This window comes from Drosophila mauritiana, chromosome 2R, assembly GCF_004382145.1.
Source record: "Drosophila mauritiana strain mau12 chromosome 2R, ASM438214v1, whole genome shotgun sequence".
NCBI classification, from domain to species: Eukaryota; Metazoa; Arthropoda; class Insecta; order Diptera; family Drosophilidae; genus Drosophila; species Drosophila mauritiana.
In genome coordinates, this window is record NC_046668.1 from 4748785 (window position 1) to 4765729 (window position 16945).

The 16945-nt window shown below is 42.4% G+C and overlaps 1 protein-coding gene across 4 annotated transcripts in view; it reads left to right on the forward strand.

Annotated features, from left to right (window-relative positions):
* LOC117138579 (tyrosine-protein kinase Src42A) overlaps window positions 1-16945 on the forward strand; it is a 30769-nt gene that overhangs the window by 10187 nt on the left and 3637 nt on the right. Inside the window, exons 1-2 of one of the 4 annotated variants that reach the window (XM_033300753.1) lie at window positions 1820-2204; window positions 6649-10287. The exons of 2 other annotated variants lie outside the window; for them this stretch is intronic. In XM_033300753.1, coding sequence (XP_033156644.1) covers window positions 6683-10287 — 3605 coding nt within the window. In that variant the 5' untranslated portion in view covers window positions 1820-2204; window positions 6649-6682. Of the gene's footprint in view, window positions 1-1819; window positions 2205-6648; window positions 10288-16945 lie in introns of those variants that run through there. One more of the 4 variants, XM_033300752.1, reaches the window with a different exon arrangement.

The following is a 16945-nucleotide window of genomic DNA, read 5'->3' on the forward strand; positions in this document are numbered from 1 at the left end:
TCTGTCTTAAAATAATAAATAACAATTCAAGAAAAGTTATGATACCACAGTTTGCAAATATACGGGTCCGATTTTCCAAATAATTATAATTTCAGCTCATCATATGCAGCGAATTTAGTATTTTTGGACCTCCATATTTTAATTCATTAGTAATTCAAGCCATCCTTTATTTTACTCCCGTTGCCACGATAGGCTGCAATTGTTATTGAACATGACATCAGAAAATGTCGTTGAACCCACGAAGAGAAGGCAATTGTTTCAGCGAGCCACATGCAAGAGCCGTGTCGGCATTTATTCATATTTCCCTGTGTTCATGCGTGGTGAAGTTCCGATTTAGTTGAGCGTTCTTCTTTCGACTCAGGTGAAGTGTGTGTGTAGACAAACCATTCGAGTTTGTGGCATGTCAATAATACTCAATAGAAGGCAATTGTTTTAATAATTTGTCAGTAGCTAAACAAAAAACATAAGTGACAACAGACTCGGTCGTCGCTCTCCAGGAAGGTCGAACGACTCACTACTTTTTAATTGACTCGGTGATATATGTTGATTTTTAGCTGATACATCCGATAAAGACTACATATACTAACGGTGAACGTGTTGATGTTATAGGAATTTGAATTAGCGCAAAATGCACAGGAAGCAAATATTCACCTAGTCTGGCTGGGCATTAATTGACTCGTAATTTATGTAGAGGTAAATGCACACATTTCAATCAGATTAGGACAGTAGAAGGAGACGAAATCACATTTTGTCGATACAATTTGGCGAGTGGCTAGATTTGAGTTCAGTTATACGGCCTGTAAGCTCAGTGGCTTTGTGCGGTAATATTGTATAAATTAATTTAAAACGAAACAAGAATATACAGCTAAATTGGATAATTGTATACTTCGGTGATATTTACGTTCTAGCCTAAACTTACTGTCCTTTTATTTATTTATTTTGCATTACACAACACCTTAAAGTTAACATTTAACATTTTCTGTTTACTTTTTATTTCCAGGTAAGTCCCAATATTTCAGTATTTAAGAGTTTTGTGGTCTGGAAAACGCAGAATCTGAGCCATCGACGTAAACACATGTGTTTATGTTTGGTCAAGTGCTAAATCCAAGTGACTAACGACCATGTTTATAGATCTTGCCCTCCGACTTTTCGCAAAATATTCCCAGGTATTCGTTAATATATTCTTAATATTAAATGGTATGTCCAGGCGCCAGTCCCACTGCGAGTCTCTTCTGGATTGGATACTAGCCATTAGTATTCCCACGAAGTAGACTCTAATATTTTCTATTTCAGCAGTGTTCCTTCCATAGCATACCTTATCAATGACGAGTTCAATGGCGTTCACAAGAACCCAAGCGGAGACATTTAGAAACAAATAATTTGATTTCCAGTGACGCGACAGTGTTGAGTTATTTTGGTTACGTGAACAAATTAATACAACCTGACATTTTGTCAGTAACAGCGACGAGTTAATTGTTTTCAACTCGATTTGATCTTTGCAATCAACGCACTTTGTGACTAATTGTTGTCGTAATTACTAAACTGTGCAGTTTATCTCGGAGCAACTTAAGAGAGAGGCACTTGGAGACGAAGAGCGCGACCGCTCTTCGACGAGCCATTGGACTTCTGGGCCAAGATAAAAGAGACTAAGCACACCAAGATGGATCGAAGAGCGAGAGAGCGGGAACGGTTGGCCAACACGCGGACAGCGAGCTTGGCTCAAATGGCACACACATAGATGCCAAGGCGGCGGATGCGAGTGTGTCGGTGCGGTGGCAAGCGGTTAAAACCTTTCTATAAAAATTTCATAAAGGTATCAGTTGTCTGCGAAGCGGTGCACAAAACGGACGTGTAAACGGAAGCCGCACGAAAACGGCTCGGAAATCGGAATAGCGCCCGTACACGCAGCACATAGGAAATCGAATCCGAATCTGAGTTAAATGCCTTAATCGAATTTGGCCAAAGCTCGCTTACCGCGCTTACAAGTTGTTTCGTTCACGCGCCGATGAAATCCATATAATCTATTGTCCACAAGCCACCACAGAGCCACTCGATGCACTGTGCGGCGCATGCGCGACCTGTTTGTGTTGTTGGCATACTTCTAACAGCCAGTGTTTTCTTTGTTCAAAAGTGCCTCAAGTAAAGCCCCACTTTGATATGGATAAGTGGTAACAAGAGCAGCAGTAGCAGCAAAACTGGAAAAGGTACAAGCCCAGGAAAGCTGCAGTGTGCGGAACAGTCCCCTGGTGGATCCGAACCCAGAAAAAGATGGGAACAGAACTTTCTATTTTCTTTACTGTTTCGCGTGTGTTTCGCTGGTCATGCAAACATATTTTCTTTGCCTCGGCGCATGCCCCTGGAATTAGAACGGTGGATTCCGTGCGGAATACAAAGTCGAGCTTATGTCGTAAGAGAATTCCTGCGAATCTGGTTATGCAATGCCTGACAGTCCACAAAGTCGTCCTCAAGTTTTTGCGAACTTTATCGTTTACTATGTGCTAAAATGCACAACTGGCTTGCCAAACGGGTGATACATTTTTGTAAGCGCTAAAGCGCTCAGTTCCGTGCACATGAACTTTCTTATACACTGCGGTGCACTTCGACGGCGTTTTTTTTTCCAGACACCACACCAGGCCTCAGAAATCATATCAATTTCCACTTACGTGACTTGGGCAAACTGCGCCATTTCGCACATATTCTTTGCGTTCAAGCTAAGATTTAAGTTGGCTCTCAGGCTTGGAATTAGCGGAGTTTAGGGCCTTCTTTTATATCGCTTTTCAGCCTTCTTTTGCTGCACACTGCCGTGGTCGTAAATTTCCTGCGCCATGAGTCATGCCTGTCAGTCGGAGTCGCTTAACAACAGCAGTGGTAGCAGAAAAAAGATAAAGATACAGATACAAAATATTCAGTTGAAAAACACATGAAAATTGCTTTCAATGGTATTGAGTGTGGAGCTCCAGATGAGCTAAAGAGAGGCAAAAAAGCTCATTGTTTATGGTAGCTGGCTTCGTGGTCCGCTCTTTGTTGTTGGCATTCCGAGCTGTAACCTCTGATTGCGATCCCTCCGAGTTCCTTTTTTCAGTTCATGGGTTCGCTCTTCAGGTCCTGCCATTCAAGCTATTAACTGTGAACCATGCACTTGGTATTACTTTCCCAAAAACATATTGTATGTACATACGCAGACGACACATTGTTTTCAGTTAGAAGTTTGAAACGCACTTTTTATTAAATACATTAAATAAAATAAAACCAATGTGTGCAATTCTGGAAACAGCCAAGTTCTTACTTGGATATTTGCATCTTCCTTGCACTTCTCTTATTTAAGTAACGGGTATTTGTTAGTCGAAGAACTCGCTTTGCTGTTTTCTCTTGTTTTTTAAGAGTGTTGGCGCCACAAAACGTGTATATATTTGATGGATGTGAAGGACGTTCAATTCCTTTTAGTTTCTCTCTTTAAAAACATTAACGGATATTAAAATCATATATATGAAAAGTTCGACATTTCGAATTAAGTCGAATTCCATGGGTGGAAGGGAATGGTGGCTACTAAACTAAGTCTCGTCACCATTGTGCAATGACCTAAATCACGGTCATAAAATCAAAGCCAAACTTTTTTTACCATAAGTTTTGTTGTACTGGTTGAGGTTGTCGGTCAATGGCTACGTTTTTGCTGGCCAAATAGCTTACTTTTGATTTCCACATTAATGGACAGCAGCAGGCGAATCCCAATGTTATTTGGATTAAGTTTTTTGGACTCACGGAGAAAGTACGCACAAAAGCTATAAAGTAGTCGGCATCACACAGCTTCTTAGTTCCTATCGCTCTCTTGCCATGATTCACTTTTTATTGGCTACGCAACATATACTCGCTCACAGATTTGGCTGCAAACCATCATGTCGAATGGCAACAGAAAGAGTTAGTGTTTGATTTTCGAGGCTTACTAGTTGTGGATTGGCGCACTAGAAGGAAATAACAAAAAAGCAGACAAACATAAAAAACGTTAAACCGGTTCAATTTGGGTCGTAGTACCTTTGAGTGCAATTGTTACCTTTCAGAAACAACGACAACAAAGACTTCGCCAATCGCACTCCATTCCACTCGCTCTGCAGCTCATTATACCCGTTATTATGTTCGTCTTGTTCAGTTTTCTTGGCACGCGTTACCATCAAAAAAAAAACTCCCACACAAGCAACCGAAAACACATCGAGCGATATTTTGTAATGACCATGTTTCGAATCGGTTACCATAGGTCAGTCAACAAGTTCGGTGTGAGTTGAGCTTTTGTTCAGGGATAAACGTACCGCAGTCTTTCAGTTAATACTCGGTTAGTAAGAAAAACTATGCAAAACTATGATCGAGTACTCCATCAGCATATATATATAATAGGCCGCCGCTGTGATGTGTGTTCTTCATACCAAACACAAAAAAAAATTGGAATTTATGTACAACTTACTGTCTAAAATCTTATAAAACACAACGATTTTCTAATAATGTTTTTGAAATGTTTTGAAGATATTTTTAAAATATCAAATACCGATTCCTCAGGAAGTCTACCTTCGACTCTTTAACGTCTTGAATTGTCATTCGCTAGAGGTTGGCTGTAAAAGTATTTACCTCAAAGAAAACTTTTTCATATCTACATGGTTTTATAATTGTTGCAAAAATGCATAGTGTTCCAGGAAATGATTTGATCATGAATATATATATATATATATATTTTTTTATGAACAACGAATTTCAACGAATCTAAGTTTTGCTTGTTATCTTCGAGTAAGGAATAAAATTATAATTTCTTGGTACACGACAATATTAGTCCTTGGCGTCCGACTCGTGACAAAAACTGCTAAAAGATATAGATTACTATATGCAGCAGAGCTTTCAATAGCCTTTCGAAAACAAGACGGGTTCAACTGGTTTTATACAACGTCGTTGCTGTTATGGTTATTGTTGGTGTTTATCGTTAAATCAGCTGTTTTATTTTAATGTTATTATTTAGATATTGTTGATATCAGATATATAGCACACTTGAATGTGAAGTTTATTTGTATTTAAGAAACTCGAGTATTAAAATGTCGGAGTCATCGTTAAGTGACTTGACTGTCAGCTACCCCTTACTTTGTTAGCAAATTGCAAATGGACTGTATGTAATATTCACGAAGGTTTAGAGTTATCTTGGTTCTTCCCAGATTATTAGGGAAAATCTTTAATGTTTTTTGGCATGGGCATACGTACCATTCAAAATAAACTTTTACTTAGCAGGTATCAAAAGAATCTGCATCTGAAATCTGCTGCGCTTTTAGTTTTTGTTGCCTTGACATTTATTCGAAGGCAATGGAAATTTTTTTTTCTTTGAAGAAGATAAATTTCACAGAGTAAAGGCTCGTATAGTGGTGATGATTAAGAATATACATGTACAAATATGGATACGGAAAATTAGTATGCCATGAGTGTGTATAGTAAACCCCATGCTTGATGTCTGTTTTAAGTTCAGCTAAGAAAAAGTCGCCTTATTAAGTAAACTTAATACTGGCAAAAACTCTGCTACTTTCAGATATCTTGTTGTAGAATCACTTGAGGTAGCTTTTTCCTCAGTTTGTTTTGCGTTTTTCTGTTGACATTGACATTTTCTCATTCTGGCAGTATTGCGACAATATACTTACAATTTAGAACAAGCGCACTTGTATATAGCAAGATCGAAAGTGATTTGTCTGCACGATGTCCAGCATCATGAGTCCCATTGGTTCGAATCGATGACTTGACCACTCTGTCTCAAGAGTTCATTTTGTCGGCTCAGCATCAATCTGTTGCCTTCCCTTCGAGCGTAACTTTTAAGTCAGAAAAGAGAGTCGACCTTAGGGGGAGGTGGACAATATTATCTTTGTTGTGCATACAAATAGCTAAAACTAAATGATCAGCCGAAAGACAGCTTCAGACACTGCTCACAATTTGCCTACGAATCTCGCAAGGGCCACCAAGTAAATAACCGCGTGATCTGACGACCAATTCCATCGCATGCAGCGATGTGCTTCTAACATGCTTCTAAGTTAATAAATGGGATCCAAAAACTGGTTGCTAACACCGACAAGATATTTTATTAGGTGATACTTGGGTATAAAATGGAGATATTGTTATTTGTTCGTTTATTTTTCTTCAATTGTGTAATCATTGCAATTTCTGAAGGACAAGTACACTTCAACACTTAATGAAGACTACTTTTTGGTTCGATTTTGGGTATGTTTATCACGTTTAGTTCTTGCGTGTTTTTATTAAACATTCCACAAATTATACGTGATCGGCAATCCGCTCTAATTCCATCGCATTCAAATCACAAAACATTTCTAACGGCTTGACTGTGCTTTTCATGTCCACGCCGCAAAGAATTTAAATATGTTACATTTTTTCCTTACCAATCCTCTCATAATCAAATTCAAGGCTACCTTCAGCACAACGAATAACTTTTCTTATTTACATAAATATTTTGGTCACACAACATTCTTCGTTGTACATCAAAAGTCAGTATAAACGGAACTCAAGCTCAAAATATCTCAGATGTTCCAATCAGCGAAGCACAAAAACAGTAAAGAAATCCCAAGAAAGAAATCAAATCTCTCCAATTACCAAGAACTCAACCGTTTTCTTTCCTAACAGCCGCTATACGCATTAATCTGTACAAGGAGCCATCATGACGGCCATGCCCGTGGTGTGGTGCACCGATCCCAACTCGGTGAACAACAAGCCCACAGCCTTCGCCTTGCACGGAATTCAGCTGCAAGGAAATGTGACCAAGAAACAGGTCCATGCCCTCCGGGAGCTGGTAAATGCCGCCGCTGAGGGCCGCCTCATACTCCCCTCGGACGGTACTTTTACTCTGCTGGATACTGGGCTTAGCATTGAAAGCTCGATCGTGGAGCAGGAGTCAAACACCTCTAATAGTCCTGGTGAACCCAGTACATTGGCTCAACCAAAGAATTCCAAGAACACCTATATCCTGATGCCCGTCAGCAAGGCAGATGGATCGAGGCAAGCAGGTGTAGTAAACGGAGGGCTTGACTCGTCCGTACAATCGATTGCAGCCGCCGCCGCTCAACTGGAGTTCCTGCTCGATCCCAAATACTCGTCCACCTCTGAAGCCAGCCCAGATGTTGAACCCAGTGTAGAACTGGCTGAGGGTGGGGCGCCAGGAGAGATTTTGTACGAGTTCCTGTGCTGCGCCAAGTGCATGAACGAACAGCGGACCGGACTCACTTGCGCTGGACGTCGCCTGCAGCGCTATTTAAGGACATGCAGCAGTGGAAGTGGCAACGCCAGTGGTAGAAACCGCGACTTCGAGACGGTCAACGATCCAGCTACATGGCAGCTGCAACTGGATCCTGTCAGCAGCATCGCCAGCAAGTACGCCCGCCGACAGCAGAGACAGAGGCAGCATGGCACCGTTTCCATGGGTATCGCACGTAACCGCACCCAACGCCATCACAAATTACCCATGCACAGTGTTAAAATCTTTCATAATCGCAGCACTTACATGCCAGCTACTACAGCAACAGGAGCACTAGCAATAGCTGGGGGGGCCCCAGCTTGCCTTGTGGGCGGAGGCCGAGAGGTGTCATCAATTCCGATGCCGATTCCAAGTCCGAGCTCGAATCCAAATTCCAAACCCACACCAGCGAATAGACCGATCGTCGGCAGTGAAGCGTTTAGTTTGTTACCGACAACGGCGAGATCTACATCGTTGACAGAAACAGCACTCGCGAAACCGGTAGCAACAGTTCTACCTCTCTACGCTGTTGTTAGTAAAAATCGTGAATTAGAGAGCATTACAAAGACTGTGGAGGTCCCAACCTCAGCTATGCTAGCCGTCGTGCTTGAGGAGCCGTCTTCACATCCTGCAGACGGACGCGATCTGATCAGCTTTGACGACGACCAGGCGCAGGTGTGTGCTGAGGCGGGGGATGTAAGCCACCAGGCCGGAAGTGCAGTGGATCTTCTGTGCGCCCCAAATGAAGAGAACACACTGGTGGAGACTCCGCCGGCCACTCCGGCCAAGCCCTGCATACCCGGAAGCAACAATTCAAGCCGCAAAACCAGCTTTGATTCTACCAGCACCCTCAGTTCCATGGACTCTGGTTTCATGGAGATGCAGAACAAATTGGATGCCCTGGCGGCAGCGGCAGCAGCAACACTAATAGGCGAATCAACACCACCTTTAGGCGAAGCAGCAGCACCTTTAGGCGAAGCTGCAACATCGTCGGCGATCGGCGAGAAAATTGACCGACGGAACTACAAGGAATGTCTGACGCAGTCACGAAATCGCCGAAAATCCTACGAGGAATTCAAAGCAATGTTTATTGAACCCGCCGCGGAAGCATCCAAATCAGTTACCGTGCCACCGCCGGTGGTAGCACCAGCGGATGACGCAACAACAGCCAGCAGCACTGTGATCCCACTTTCCTCCATTTCAGAACAAGAAAATATAGACAGCCGGGGTGTAAGGGGCAAACCGGATTGCGCAAACGAGTTTGCCGCCAGCACTGATGAAATGGATACCGGCGACGGTAACAGCGATGGTGAAAAAGGCGCTGCTGCCGAAGTCGATCTGACAACAGAAAAAACCGCAACAGCAAAAACTTTAGTGAGCAGCTCCACCACAGAGGCGATGCGAAAGAATTCCGATTTTCTATCGCAGATTCTCGATCATCAATTTGCGGCCAAGGAGCGAGCCAAGGCGCACAAACGTCGCACTTCATACGAGGAATTTAAGCGACTGGTTAACGAAATTGAGCCGCTGGAATGCCCAAACACCCAGCCTCCCGTCTCGGCTGCGGTCACACCCACAACCGCAACAGCGGCAACATCGCTGATAAAACGCCAAAACTCGCGGCAGCGTAAAAGCTTTGCCAGCTACTTTTTGCCGCACCGGCATTCGACCAAAGAACAAAAGACTGACAAGGAGAACTGTGCTCGGGATCCAATGAAGCCTTCACAGGAGCAACAGCTGGCGGTCTGTGGCAAGCTTCCGCTTCACAGGAGCAACACCAGCGACAACTCTAGCTCCTACTATCGGCGCAATTTCAAGATCTACGATAAACTGGTCTACGGTACTATCTACGATATCATCCAGCGCAAAAATGACATCTACCAAAAATACGACAAATACATGACCTATGGCACCATATATGAGATTCTTCACCGCAAGACCTCGCAAAGCAGCGATCCGTGGCAACGTAAAAGCCTCAGCTCCATTCTGGAGGGAGGGCGATCCTCGGGCGACATCATCTATGACATCGTTCAGAGGCGGGAACGTGAAAAACGCACCCTCGGCTCCGCGACTTCGGCCACTGTCTCCACGATCAATCCTCACAAATATGGAACGATTTATGATATTCTGCAGGGCGTGAAAATAGATGCGGGTCATGCCAAAAGTAAACCGGATACCAAGCCACCACTGGCCAAGCCAACGCGCTTCGTGGTCAGCCAGGTGGTAGAGCCCGTCCAGATACCGCCCACGGATCAGTCGGAAAAGAGTGTCCAGGAGCAAGGAGCACCAAAATCTAACAAGCCAAACAAAATGCGCCGTCTATCTAACATCCTAAGCTATAGTCGCAACTCTGGCGAGGATCAGCAGGAAGCGACCGGTAAGGAGGAGACCAAACCAAAACGCACTCAGGCCAAGCGACGGATCGGAGTCACCAACCTGTTGTTGCCCCTGGACTCTGAGGAGCTCTACACACGCATTATAGCCCAGCAGCGGGGGCTTGAGAAGGAGCACAGTCAGGACCCAGAAGAGAAGTGCGCCAGCGAGGAGCAGATGTGCACTCGCAACGCGTTGACCAAGTCCAGCTCACTAGACGCCATCTCACTTTCGGTGGCCATTTCGCCCGCGTCGTCGCCATCCCCTCCGCGTCCGCGCCGTAGCCTTAAGCAACACCGCTGCCTCCAGCAACGCCAGCAAACGCCACTTGCCAAAAAGCACTCTCTGGACAACTGCCTTCAAATAGTGTCGCCGGCGACTAGCCGGCAGCCACTGCGTCGCTGGTCTAACCAGACTCCTCTGAAGTGCACCTGCCACCCCGCAACCGAGGAACTTCCGCTGACCGCCATAGAGAAGTCCCGCTCGCTCCCCGCCGCCTGCTCCGCCTCCGGCTCTCATACGTGTGCGCACTTAAGTGTAATCGATCAAAGCCCAGCTACAACAAAGTGCTTCGGAAAAACATCATTGACGACGGCCAAGAAAGGCAAATCGCGTCGTCTATCAGAATTTACGCGCGGTGAATTTTTAAATGAAAAATCGTAAGTTTAACTGTGCAGCTACAGCTACACATCTCTTGTTAATCTAAAAATTGATGAAATTTCCACCGCCCACATTGCTTATGCCAAAATTTTCCACTGCAACAGAAATTCGTGAAACAAAGGCACTTCAAGGCCAAAACGTTTCAAATTGGTTCAAAGTTTGGTATTTGCATATCAATGCGAGCAGAAATAATGTCTGAGCAATGTCCAATACACGTGCTGCCGGAGCCATACCAAATCGGGCTACTGAAGCACTTGCACAGGCCAAAAGCAAAAGTCAACACAAATGGCACCTTCCTCTTCGTCCGATCCCGGCTCCACCGCCCACCCGTCCACTTGGCACGGAGCAGCATTTGAAGCGAAGGAGGGTAATAATTCAAAAATGTGTTGAACAATGTTTGCTTATCGTTTAATAAAAGCCAAACTGCCACGACTTTCGTCGCTTAATGAACTTCTTTGGCCAAATAAACGGCAAATGCCCTCTCATAAGTTCGGGTGTTCATTCGATAGCCAAATATAGCAGGCTAAAACGCTAGTTGGGACGTGCTCGAACGTTTCTCCACTCACTTGCAATCACACATGTGGTTACAACACTCAAACAGACTGACAAATAGACATGCGTCGATGGCTAGGAGAGGTTAGCGAAGGACAAACATATCTGGCCATTCGGCCATAAACCTAGGGTTCTATACATCCGAACTTCCCGTTTTGGGCGAAGTAAACTGCCAGCCAGTGATTTTGGCTCGCCTTTGTTTAGGTTTCTCTATAATAACAGCTATTTTGCTTTCATGCGACTTCAACGGCAAAACGTTTTTTTCCAATTGGCATTAGTCACCTTTGTTGTTGATTGATTTTCCCCAGAACCAGTACCAGTTGTCTGATACTGGCTACCCAACTTATTAGCAGTCTAGTTAGGGACAGATTGCCAATCAAAACTGTACTGTTGGAGCAGCTGAAAAATTCCTAAACATCAGCTGAATTCCTAAATAAAGTAATAAGCTCTAGGGCCACAAAAAGTGGAATTGTTTTCTTACATTAGTTTTGATCTTAAAATGCTAAACTGGATTTAGAATTACCTCAACTGTGAGCCTGTTTCTTCGTAAGTATTTTAAAAGAAGAAAGAACGCTATGACTCCCATCCCTGGCGAATATGGATATTCAAAGATATATAAGAGAGCGGGGGAACTTTTGAAATGAAGTGAGACGTAATGATACCGGTTACTAGTAAAGAAATGGGTTGACTAGATTCGTTGAAAAGTATGCAACATGTAGAAGGAAGTATAATGTATGTCCTTTCGTTAAACGCTGTGATTTCAGGAACTAGAATAGCTAGAAAGTTAAAAGCATGCTGATTTTGAAGTCGACAAAGCATTAGTTTCTTTCAAAACGATATCACCACCACAAATCACCCAAAACTGCCACAACCACACTTTTGAAAAGTTTATTAAGCCAATTTCCATTGGTTTTTCGTAAAAACAAATTGTTCACCCTATCTCCAAAAGCTGCCTAGTAGAGGGTATCTGATAATTAAGGAAATCGACTATTCTTTATCTCTGGTTTTATTGCACTGCAGTTATTTTATCTGTGCAAAACATGTAGATATAAGAACATTCAGCTCTACGACTTTTGTTTAATGCAGTTAGTGAAAGACTTTAGTTAAATTTTAGTTTAAAAGGTAGCAAATATAATGCAGAAATCATCTTACAATACACCAACAATTGTTAGAACCACTCCATTACTTAGAAGTTAGTAATTACCCAAGATTTTTAGTCGTACTTCGGTCAATATCTCGACTACACCGTTCTCTCTTGTTTCGTATTGGGTTTCCGTGAATTTGTTTGCGTAACAAATTTACGATAGCAGTGCGACATCTTTTAACTCCCATCAGCCCCACTAATTTCAGTCGTTTCAATGGCATTGTCACTCATTTGATTATCCACAACACAACTTTACGGTTGAGTATGAGTGATAGGATATCCCACAAATTAAAAAACCATTAGGAGTACAACGCATTCGAAGTTTCTTGATGAAGTGCAGTTTCCATGCAGTGACAAATACCAACAACTAAGTACGTCCAACAAAGTATATACGTTTATATGTTTTGCCGGAACTGTATCCAGAACAACAGAAAATAGACTAGGTGTGTCTGGGAGCTATGCTCGCCTCCATTGTTTAAATACTTACCTATCCGCCGACCTAAAGTCAATCACATTCTGTGGCCGGTCAGTCCGTGGTTTATGTTAGCGCAGGCGTCATCTCAGTTAAGAATGCTGTCAAAATTCACTCTGAATTATATAATATATTACTTAGTTGTAGTTACAATGTATGATTATGAATTATCTATAATTTATATACTACCTGTACTTTGATCAGAAATATTCGTGATTTAAATACGCGCGCAACCATTACTATTAAATTAAATGCAAAAATACACTTTAATTTTTTGAGTGCAGGTTGATATTAAGTATACGCAAAGAAAGCTGGGATGATTATTTTTTCCGAATGCTCTGAAGCGGAACCCTCTATTTGACCTGCCCAGAAATGACAAACGGAACCCATTTCAATGTGTCGTGTTCCCATGCGTTCTGGTTTGTCACAAGCTACTCAGTAAAAAGTCTCGAACGAACATTCAAATCGTGTTGGACTGTGGGCGATAAAAGTTACATACAATGGCAGTCTGTTCTAAACGATTCTGATTTCTATCAAATTACCGCGGTACAACTCGAAAATTTGACAACCGATCTCGGATTACTCTCGCGTGTCAAAAGATTCCTTATAGTAATAAATAAGCAGAAGCGTGACCGGAAATCAATAATTGCAACTTTTTCAACGCATTGTTATAAGGATTGGCAATGGCCGTCGTGGACGTTTCTGGAAAAGTACTTATCGACTCGACTGTGGAGCCCCCTCGAAAGTCAAGCCTAGCATTACCAAATTATTTACTCATGAAAACCAAATCTACTGCTCCGGCCCCACCAAACGCCAGGAGGCAGGCAAGCCAAGCCTAGGCATATTTATTTTTAGATGCACCGAACTGGTTGCATTTCCAGCTGCTCGTGGTCTGCATTGATTTGGAGTTTGTGCAGCAAGTGCTGCGTACCGAGTCTGGCTCAATTAAATGAAACCCAGTCCAGCAGCTCGCATTTCACAGCCAAGAAGAAAAACTGCATTTGACCAGGCACATTGTTATTATTCGATCTATGCATTGCGGCTTGAGCTTATTTAACCATCATGTCCCGATTGGCTCCGTCGTCGGCTATGAAATTGCATTGGAAATTCACTGCAATTGGCGCCGTTCAACAATTATGTGTGGCTCCAATCGCTTTAACATGAATTGGCCTGGCTTGGTTTGGTTTTAAAAATAGACACATGCCAACCCATTTGTGGTCCACAACTGTCAATTGCCGAGTGCGTATCCAAGGCTTGGGATAGCTAACAACAGTAGCTGCATTGGCAAGCTTGTATACCGGAAATCATTTTTTTAAGCAATAGATAGGAGGCAGTGCTTTTATATTTGCGCTCAAACAAAGGAAAAGATGCCTGTGTGTATCTATCTGCTTGCTTAGAGATCAAACATTTTTGCTGTTTTGGATTTTGATTCAAGACGCGACAATATTTATTACTCGTATGGAATAAAACAAATCACTGTTAAATTGTTTGCTGACTTGCTTTCTTTCTTGTTGTTAAAACAAGAAACACTTGAACATATCGAGCCTACAAAAATTTTAAGAAGGTTGTTTTAATTTTTTAATTTCTAACGACGACACCCACAAACGGCCAAAACTGCCGAGCCAGTAAATAAAATGCGTTTTCTTTATTTCAAGGCACTGTGCTTAAAGCATCTCTCTTTTTTTTACCTCGCTCAGAGGTCTCTTTGTTTAGTTCCAAATGTTTTTTTTTTTGGAAAGATGTGCTGATAGAAAATGCCTTGCTCTAAAAGAGAGTTGGATTTAATCTGTTATATTTATATAAAAAAGATTAGAAAATCATAGCATTTTGAAATGCCTAGCGGATCAGCTGTTATGAGAATAGAAAATATAGCGATTTGTAGGTGTTCACCCTAGATTGCGTCGTTTTCCAAAACTCTTAAACTATCGAACTGTTTAACACGAAAAAATAATTTCACTTTCAGTTAATCAAACAACCAACATTATTTCCCATTAAAAGAATTACCCACACATGTGGATAATATGGAATATGGAATATCTTTTAAACGAAGCATGCGAATTTCACAAAAAATGATTCAACCGATGTATAGTTTTCCTTTAGATTTTACAATTCCTTTTCATTTGTAATTACGCATTATGACAACCACAGCGGATTACCATTTCTTCCTTTATATGAAGTAGTCGCCATCGTCACTATATGAATGCTTTCCTCAGTGACGCTATTTTGGCCATATTTTATTGTAGCAGAAGGTTCGTTTGAAAGTCTGTAAAGCAATTTCTAGAAAAATATAAAATGAGATCTACAAGTAAAATTTAATTTTATTACCTAGACGGAAAATTTAAAAATATGGGAAATATTCAGCAGATATTGAGTATTTGTGTTCAGCAGCCAATTATAGAAAGAAAGTGGCAGTGCAGTCGTAGCAGCTCGACCAATAAAATTGGTACTCCAATTCATATGCGATGGTTAAGATGGGTTTGAAGCTATACGGGAAATAGTCAGATGGCTTGGAGATCTTCCATTGTGACCAGATGATGTTGGAGATCATCGCAAATCCGGGTATATCCTATCAACTCCCTCCCACTCACACTCATGGTGTTGCTAACCGAACCGAAGGCACTTGTGTCTCGTATACTGCGTCATGACCTGTTTCAGTGAATTTCACTAGGGCACCGCCAAACTAAGGTATGGAGAGCAACCAAAAGCGGCTGACCAGGCCAAACCGTTGTTTATTCCAGTTAAGCTGCCAAAGTAAGTCCCGGCACAGGTGCGCCTGGTTCGAATAAATAGAAACGGCTACAAGAAACTGTGCCCAGCAGGCTTAAATGGGCCTCAAAATCAAGTAAACTCCACGTTTGTCACGTGGGCCAACTTCGCGTAACTCCCTATGGGCCATAGGCATCTGTATGGGACTTGCACATAGTGGATCGATTCACCAGTTAATCTAATTTTAACTCAAAAGTGCATGTGCCCAAGTGCAATTAATGTTACCGCCGTCTAAAAGTAACCAAACTTGTTACGACAAAGATCGTACATGCATCTTGCCATTGCTGTTCCATTACCCATGGCCAAAAAAAAGGCCTAAAGCCATGTTCGGGCGTAGAAAAATTGTAGGAAAAACGAAAATGCCCCACGCCTCGTGCGTTGTTGCACATATTTTTAGACAAAATCGAATAAAAACGCAGGCTGTGTTTAAAAATAGCTCCAACTTGCTGTAAGACGAGCCACGGACCATAGCTCTTATGGAAGCTGCGCATGCGCACTTGGCTCGGACATTTAGTTTTCGCTTTGGCATGCTGCGCCATGTTTGGTTTGATTTCTATACAGTTGGCGTTTGCAGCCTGTGTACATATAAGTGAAACCTTGTTCTAGAACAAACTTGAAAAACGACCAAAATGACCATGTCGGTTCACTGAATCGAAAGAAATTGAACTGTGCATTCCAAATCCCTTTCATACATACAAACATGCTTAAAAGGGCAACCCGTATTCGTGGGGATAAATGTCGATCGAGGGAATCGTGTGATGCCTGCGCATCTCATCCGACTGGATCGGCTTGCCATCGGCATTAGCTGCTCCTAACAGCTCCGGCAGGATACCATTCCCGTCGACAACTTGTCTTGTAAGTAATTAAATCGTGTTGCACATTTATGAAAGTCGTGCATGCACATAAATGGACATAGCACACCGGGCAAAGTCGACCAGGCCAGATGAGTCTCTGTGAAATGGCTCTTTGCTGATCAGCACCGTCGCATACCATTTAATGACTTCTAGTAAACGCTCACCAAATAGACACGTGCTGGCGAGGATTCATCCCATACGCGCCTGACCATGGTCCATCAATCAAAACGTATGCAAACTCGCCTTTCCTTCAGGAGGAGCCTTAACGGACGACGCGTTGTGTTGTGGACTGTCATATTGTGAGACAACTTTGTTGCAAGTGATCGCTGCATCGGACGATAATAATTTTGCTGGTGGAAGTCAAATGGTGCTCACGATCAGAAGAACACCAGTTAGCTCTCCTCTTTGAGATTCAAACATAAAATTAAGATTGTACGTTCATTCGTGGACTTTGACTGCGACGGACAAGTTCTGTTAAGAATACCTTCAAATCGGTCTGCGCAATCTGAATGGCTCGCTCTAAGACTCCACTTCAGATGCTGTTTACTTGGTCAATTCCAGTGTAGATTTTAAAAGAGTAAAGTTCTCGTGGCTTACTGCCAAACGGATCTTCTGCGCTGACTGATTTGGTTTAAATTTTGATTAAATGATAATTATTATTATTTAATATTATTCTTGTCGAGGAGTGCGGTTATGATTTATTAGTTTTTTGTGGAGTTCTGCTAAATCATTCGGTTTTTTAAATCTGTCGTTTGTTCATTATAATAGATCATTACCCAAAGTCAACTTTCACTTATCAAGACTCATATGAAGGCAAACCCCTTTTGTATGTTCCCGTATATTGTGCCCTGTTTATTTGGGGAACATCT